Source organism: Polistes dominula, unplaced genomic scaffold (genome assembly GCF_049000335.1).
Source record: "Polistes dominula isolate Pdom_NZ unplaced genomic scaffold, Pdom_raw_medaka contig_418, whole genome shotgun sequence".
NCBI classification, from domain to species: Eukaryota; Metazoa; Arthropoda; class Insecta; order Hymenoptera; family Vespidae; genus Polistes; species Polistes dominula.
Genome location: NW_028301091.1, coordinates 125,627 through 134,146, shown reverse-complemented (window position 1 = coordinate 134,146; position 8,520 = coordinate 125,627). Strand labels below are relative to the sequence as shown.

General features: G+C 36.9%; 1 protein-coding gene across 1 annotated transcript; it reads left to right on the top strand.

Annotated features, from left to right (window-relative positions):
* The first annotated feature begins 403 nt into the window (after positions 1–403).
* On the top strand, positions 404–7,948 carry LOC149031281 (uncharacterized). Its single transcript, XM_089176384.1, has 5 exons — positions 404–1,238; positions 1,326–1,805; positions 1,995–2,479; positions 7,181–7,411; positions 7,463–7,948. Exons 1-5 carry the CDS (start codon positions 404–406, stop codon positions 7,946–7,948), a joined length of 2,517 nt encoding a protein of 838 aa, XP_089032510.1.
* The last annotated feature ends 572 nt before the right edge of the window (positions 7,949–8,520 follow it).

Sequence of the window (8,520 nt, the reverse complement as noted above, 5' to 3'; positions counted from 1 at the left end):
CAGAGTCCTCGCCAATGGCCCACAACCAAGCCTCGGTGGACTCTCTCTCCCGAATGGGGAGCAGATTGAGAAACACGAGGACATCCTTGCCCACCTATTGGAGGTACACTTCCCGGGATCCGGCCAGGTCGAGAATAACCCCCTGATTCAGGGGGAGCTCCGCGCCACGAAACCCGGTGACTGGACCACTGCTGCTGCAGTGGTAGCGTATGACAAGATTCGCTGGGCTCTGGACTCGTTCGACGGGTACAAGAGCCCGGGGCCTGACGGGCTCTTCCCCTCTCTTCTTCAAAATGGAGGGGACGGGCTAGTCAAGCATCTGATCCGTGTCTTTAGAGCGTGTCTCGCCTTGAGATACGTACCTTAGCCATGGCGGGAGGTCAAAATAGTCTTTATCTCAAAAATGGGAAAAGACAGATATGACCAAGTCAAGGCTTTTAGGCCTATCAGCTTGACGTCTTTCCTGCTGAAAACGCTGGAAAGACTCGTTGATAGGTTCATAAGAGATGGAGCGCTTGCGAGGATGCCGGTGCAGCCATCACAGCACGCTTACCAAGCAGGTAAGTCTGTCGAGACGGCTCTTCATGGCCTCGTTCGCGAGATAGAAGGTGCCCTCGACAGAAAAGAAGCAACGTTATGTGTCTTCTTAGACGTCGAGGGGGCGTTCGATAACACCTCCTTCGAAGCTATATGCGGAGCAGCGAGGGATTTTCACATCGACGACACTATCGTCCAGTGGATGGACTTCATGCTCCGTTCACATATTATCACTGCTAGTCTCAGCGGGACTGACATCAGGGCGCACGTCGGCAGAGGGTGCCCTCAGGGTGGAGTTACCTCCCCACTGATGTGGCTCATGGTTGTCGATGGGCTCCTGAGCATGCTCGGGAAGCTAGCGGTTAAAACGGTTGGGTTTGCCGATGACATCTACATAGCGGTCACCGGCAATCACCCGGCCACGATGTCGAGCAAGATGAAAAGAGCGCTCGACATCGTTCAGGATTGGTGCACGTCGAAGTCTTTGAGGGTAAACCCGACTAAGACTGAGATGGTGCTTTTTACGAGGAAGAGGCTTTTCAGTATAAGGCCTCCCTCAATATTTGGAACTGAGCTGACGTTCTCCCGGGAAGTTCGCTACCTGGGGGTAACGCTAGATAGCAAGCTCAGTTGGAAATGCCACATCGACAACCAGGCCAGGAAGGCTATTAATATCTTCTGGGCCTGCAAGAAGATGTTTGGTAAGACGTCGGGGTTACAACCACGGATGGTTTACAGGTGGATTTACACCGCCATACTGGTCCCTTAACTGACGTACGCCTCTCTAGTTTGGTGGCCTGGCGTCGAGCGGGCTCAAAACAGGAAAGCGTTAGACAGGGTCTACAGGCTAACAGGGCTGGGAATTAAGGGCGCAATGCGCACTACCCCGACCCTGGCTCTAGGGGCTCTGCTCAACATCTTACCTCCGCACATTGCAGCGGAGGAAAGAGCCAGAAGCGCAGCCTTTATGCTGCTAGTCAGTGGGAGCTGGAGACGGGCCTCCTACGGGCACGCATCGATCTTTTCAAGAACGGAAGACTTCAAGGAAGTCAACCGTCTTGGGGGTGACTGGTGCCCAAAGGAGTACCATTTCCAGTACAACTACGAGGTCTTCTTCCCAGATAGACAGTCATGGGCAGAGGACCCAAATCATTTATTGGCACCAGCAGGGCCCGTCTGGTATACAGATCGGGCTAAAGCGGGTTCTAATGAGGGAGCAGGGGTCTGGTCTGGAGGGCCTAGAACCGAATTGTCCTATACCCTAACCGGTATCGCCTCTGTTCTTTAGACGGAGCTGTTTGCCATTTGGGCCTGCGCCCACAGTATCCTCGAAAGGGAATACTATGGCAAACATATCTACATTTGTAGTGACAGCCACACTGCGCTCTGACTTATACACAGCACCGTGGTCAAGTCAGGGCTGGTGAAGGACTGTGTCGACTTGTTGACACGGCTAGGCAGTATCAACAGAGTAAGGTTGCTCTGGGTGCCGGGTCACAGTGGCTTTCAGGGCAACGAAAGGGCGCACGAGCTTGCCAGACTTGGAGCATCACGGCACGATCTGGCAAGCCCAGTTCACATCAGCGTGTCAGAGGGGCTCATATGGTGGAGATCTAATAAGTGGGCTACGGACCGTTTCAGGGATTTCTGGGTGCAAGGCCCTGGCATGAGGCAAACGAAGGCTCTGTTTTCATTGCCTTCGGAGGAGCTAGGTACCGAGCTGATCAACCTGGATCGAGCTCAATTGAGGCTGGTGGTAGGATTGGTCACCGGGCACTGGCACCTTAGAAAGCACCTTACGCGACTGGGCCTTGCACAAGACTCGGTCTGCGGCAGGTGTGGCGAAGGAGAGGATACCCCTCTCCATCTCATAACTCAATGCGTTGGGCTCGCGGATGTTAGAAATGATGTCCTTGGGACCAGCGACAACAACTTCGACCTAGTGGGCTCAGGGGCGGCCAGACTCCTGCGCTTTGCAAGGGAGTCGGGGCTGCCCGCGGGACCGCTATGGACATAGGTTTTTCCCAGCAAGGGGCCCGGGCACAATGGTCCAGAGACTGAGCGCCCGGGTATACAAACCTCAAGATAAAAAAAAAAAAAATAAAAAAAAAAAATATATATATTCATTTCTTTGTCCTTTCTTTTTTTTTATTATATGCAAAAAAATTTATATATATATATATATATATATATATATATATATATATATATATATATATGTTTTTATTATTAAATTTTTATTATTATTATTTTCATAATAAAAAAAAAAAATAAAATAGAAATAATTGAAAAGAAAAGACAAAGTTAAATTAATATTATCTTTTTTTGTAACTACTTTTATTTTTATTGCAAAAGAAATATTATTTGCACGATTAAATTTTTTTCATAGAACAACACTAAAATAGTATTAAAATATTTTATCCTTAAGATATATTTTATCTTTGTCAACTTTGACAAAAAAAAAATGTGAAAGAAAACGAAAAAAAATATTTAATTTATGTTTAAATTTTGTAGAAAATAATAAATTACATATTAATAGTAAAAGATTAAATAATATGTAATGCTAAAGATATATTGTTACTCAAGGAATAATATTGTATTATTAGTTTATGGTTTATTATTTTATTTGTAGTATATACTTACATGTTTTGTGTAACACACATTTAATAATTTTATTAAATATAATTCAATAGCTGTAAATTAGAAACAATAAATATTATTATATAGAAGTAGCAATGCATATTTAAATAAATAAATAAATAAATAAATAAATAAATAAATAAATAAATAAAATAAGACAAAAAATGAAAAAAGAAAAAAAGAAAGAGTATGAATAAATAATCACGATTGTGTGTTCATAATAATATGTCACATCATTTGCATAAGAAAAATAAAATTAAATGAAGAAAAGAATAATAAAAAGAAAAAAAAACATAATCCTATACAAAAATAATCAAAAGGGTGAAATAAAATATTTTATTGACGAATAAGAATATTTTTTGTTATCATTTGACATAATTGTTATCGTGAAAAATTTCCAATAAACCGTTTTTTTTTCCTAAAAAAAATTTTTTTTGGAGAAAGAGAGAGGGAGGGGGAGGAAGAAAGTCAAAAAGTAAAAAAAAATGTAAAATTTAATATATAATCTTTGAAAATAGAAAAATAAGAAAAACAGGAAGAAAATAAAATGAAATACTTTTAACTAAAATGTTTTGTAGGAACGTAATAGCTTATTATTATTAACTAGATGTTAATAATAAATTATATTTAATAATTAACGATTTTTCTGAATATATTATAAAAAATTATCAAAACATTATATTATTTTACATTAATATTAACAAAATCATATGCGTCGATAGACCACTCTGGTAATTTTTACCAAACGCAAATATATGCGTCCATAGAGCTCTAAGGGTTAAATAATCCGATTATGTTTGGGTAGAGTAGGAAGTTTTACTTACCGACCTGATTTCTGAGCTAAATACAATTAGGCTAAGGATACTGTCCTTGCATATGTGTAAGTTTCGGGAAAAAAACTGAACCGCTGGATCAGGACTCTAACTAGGATCTTTCGCTTTCCGGGCGACTGATCATTTATCCATTGAGCTCTCCAAGGCCCACTGACCAATTCCCTTCCACGAATACCTAACACTTTGTTGACCGGTCCTGAGTTAACTTGTGTTTCTATAGCCGTACGTTGCTGACCGGTCACGAGTTGACTCGTGATGCACTGTTTTTCGTCAATTTTATTTGTGGACGCGAGTGTTTTCGTTACTTCGGCCGCGTATTTTGTTCAGTTTTCTCCCTCGGTAATCATTTCCACGTTTATCTGTTTACTTCCTAACTGCTGCCCATTGGTCTTATTAACGAAAAGCTGTTCTCTCATTCTAGAAATATCGAAAAAATGATCCGAGTCACAATCAGCCCTCATGTATGACCAGACATAAAATAAGTTTGTGTGCCGTAGTTTATTTGCCAAAATGTGATCTAATTGGTTACGCGTATTTCCGTCTGGAGGAATCCAACTTTTTTTATGAATATTTTTATGTTTAAAAAACATGCTTTTAACTATAAGATTTTTTCCAGTCGCAAAGTTAATTACCCTTACTTCGTTATCGTTACTTTCCTCGTGGAGACTCTCGGGCCGAATCGTTGGTCTAAAAATCTCTTTTTTACCGATTTTAACGTTAAAATCCCCCACGACTACTTTCATGTAATCTTTCGGCAACTGATTCACGTCGCGTTCGAGCTAATCGTAGAACCCGTTTTTTACTTCGTCCTCTTTATCTTTCGTCGGCGCCTGTACATTATTGATTGCGATCTTGTACCATAGACCCTGCAATAATAGCAATCCTAATCTATCTTTTATAAATCTAATGTCTTTTACCGCGGATGGTATTTTTTTCCTAATGATGAACTCGAAACTGAAAATATTGATCTTTGACCCTCCATGGTAAAGCGTAAATTTCCCCGCGTTGACCGAATTTTCCCCGTTTCATCTAGTTTATTGTAGCGTAACGTTATCTACCCCGTACTTTTTAACCTGCCTGACTATCATTTCAAACCCCACTGGTCTGAGCAGGCTTCGCACAAGTGTGAAAAATTTTAAAAAATATCAGAGGGCGGTCTAAGCGAGCATCCCCAGGAAAGATCAATTTTTTTGCAGGATAAGTTGCAAGAATCCACTAAGTGCTTCTGTATTCTTTGCAAGTAGAGTCTCTGCTGCCTGTAATTTCTGCACAAGGGGTAGATAGAGCTACAGTCGCGCTTTACGACAAGGACATGAAAAAGGGTATTTAATTAATCCACACAATAATACCCTGATGATTTTAACGACGAAGATAGAGACACAGTAGAACGATCGCTATAGGCAATTTGTCATAAGTCGTGTCCTCTAAAAACATAACAAATTACCAATACTTATTTCTGCCACTAGGGCTGCATGGTGATCAGTGTAATTGTAGTGACGTCACAGAAAACCGTAAAGCATTTCCGCCGAGATTGCGTAATTGTTTTTTTATCTTAGCAGTTACGGTGCACCCTGAAATAAAACTTTATTGATTCTATATTTTTGGGACATAGACACTCTTAAACAATGCGATCGTTTTCCTGTGTCCCTATTTCTGTCGTTTTGATACTCAAATTTCCCATGGATAGTAAGGTGTAATGTTGGGGGTGGGGGGAATTTAATCAGAGGGCCTCCAAAGATCACTTTGCGAATAAGATATTGTTGTCATTTTTTTCAAGTAGAGAGTTCCAAAAGGGAGTTGATTTCAGTCGATTTTAGTAAAGGTTTTACATTTTTTTAACAATTATCGGGAAATATTTTATTATTAATTATTATAAAATTTTATTTTAAAATATTAGGTCGTTCCACAACTAACTTTACTTTTTTCTAACTTGAAATAAATGAACAATATTTTCTTCCCTCCTGGTGAAAAGCGTTAAAGCGTCACATGTTTGTTTACCTCGGCTTCGCCTCAGCCAACAATTACATGTACTTTGAGACATTTCTTGTTTTATCTCGCTAAGTGAATAATATACTATTATAAAAGCACTTTTTTGTTCTTATTACCTTCTTAGTTCTCTCTTGAATCCTTATTATAACTTTTCTCCTAAACTGTAGTGTTTAGGGCGAGAAATAATCCTGGAAGTTAGCATTTTTTTCACTGATTTCTTTTAAACGCATTTCGAAAAGATAATATTGTAAGAACAAAAAATGTAGTAATCAGATAAAAAGGGATTTAGACAGTATGTAGTATGCAGTAAAACATCTTAATAAAACTGTAAGAGTTTATTTGAAACGAAAACTTTTTTAGAATGATAGGTCTACATAAATTGATTTTAATTAGAAATACAATGATTAACCTTGTAAAATTACAATATATTTAAATAAAATCATGAAAAATAAGAAAAAGTCTCGAAAATATATTATTTAATAAATTATTTGTTCTTTGTTTACAGTTTTAGGTTGAAAGTTTAAAAATGTATGGAAAGTTTGCTAGGTTTAGGAAGAAAAAATACATTCTTTGAAAGAACTTTTTTTTATAGGATTATTATATTATAGATTAACTTCAAAGCAGGTATAAAATAGAAAAAAAATTGATCGGAAAAGAAAGAATAGGTCAATCTTAATAAAAAAAAGAAATATTTTTTTCCCAGAATGTTCTATTTATTTTTCGTGAAATTTAGAAAAAATAATTGTATTATTTCAGGTATGCCTTTGTATTATTTCTTTCGCAGGTATAAAAAGAAACTTAGGTTCAAAGTTGTGAAAAAACCATTTATGTCGCAACAGTTTTCTAAAATCTCAAAATTTGTATATAAGTTTTTAAGATAGGAAAAATAAAAAAAAATAGTTAACGCGAATTTTTATTTAACATACGCCGTCAGCAATCGATAGAACAGTGCGAGTTATTTTATTTAAAGATATAAACATAGCTGCAAGGAGTAGGAGGACTTCTATTACTTTAAAAGTAAAAATACAAATCTTGGAACGTCTTTTGAAAGAAGAAAAAGAATCTGACATTGCAAAAAGCCCTAATTTGAGTAAAAATAACGTAAGAATGAAAAAAAGATAAGAAGTGCAGTTGCTGCAGAAACTTCTATAATCGCAACTCATATTAATTACTCCCGGTAGCCAATATTTGGAAAGATGGAAAAGAAACTCGAAGCTTGGATTAATGATTGCTGGGAAAAAAGAATTCCATTGAATAAAAATACCATTAAACAAAAAGCACTCAAGTTTCACAACAATCTTCAAGAACATGAAAAATCTTCTGGTAGCGTAGTTTTTGTGGCGAGTAATAATTGGCTTAAAGGATTCAAAAAGTGTTTATCAATTTCTTACATAAAAATTCAAGAAGAATCTGTATCGACTAATCATAAAGCCGCTTTGACGTTTTTAGAAAATATTTAAAAGATTATAGAAGAGAAAGGATACACAGAAGAGCTGGTATTCCATGCCAACGAAACTAGACTTTGGTGGAAAAAAATGCTCAACAATACGTTTGTATCGAAAGAATCTTCAGTTGAAATAGAAAATGTGTGTGAAATATCACAAAATGAACTTTGTAGCATGCTAGAACTTGTTAAGGCAACCGAAAGTGTACATCTTCTGAATACTTTTGAGATCTTTCAAAGTTTATTAAAGAAAAAAGAAGAAGACAAAGCAAATTTGATGAAAATAGCATCCGAAGATGTAAATCAAATCAATCATAAAGACTCTAGAACTTATGAAGATTATGCAATTAATTATTTAACATTTAAAAAATTAAAAGAAGCCCGAAGCTTATCTGAAAAACTCGAGACATTTTTCTTGAATGCAGGTTATTGCGCAGAAAAAAGCAGAAAATTTAGAAAGGAACTAGCAAAACTGTCTAGTTCCATATTAAAAAATTTACAATGACCCTGTAAGAAAAAAAATCATGTGCGCAGATCACACGTGTTAGAAGTGAAACCTTCAAAAATCTAAGTTTCGAGAGAATGAGACGAATGGACAGTTTTAAGAGTAAGATAATTGTAGGATTTATTTATTTTAATATTATTACTATATATAATAAAGGTCACCAGTATAGTCTCTGGGTGGAATAGCTGATAAAAAGTACACTTTTTCCAATTCAAGCAATAAAAATGGAATACTAAATGCGATAGCCATAGATAGAAATAAAAATGGTAGAGTATTTGTCGGTGGAAAGATATCCTATCTTAACCTAAGTAAATATAATATATTTTTTTTGTAACTCTGGTAGATGAATTTTTTTTCTTTTTAAACTTTTCACACTTTCTGTGAATGTGAGATATCTTTATTATGGGTTAACACACACAATTATTTCTTTTTGTGTTGCAACTAATACCTGAAGATGCTGTAAAAGAAGAGAACAATTGTGGTAGTATCTTTTTCGTTTCATCGGGTTTTTAATTACAGCGATTTAAAAATCTATTTATCATTTCCGTTATTTTATTTTACAATATTAAAAA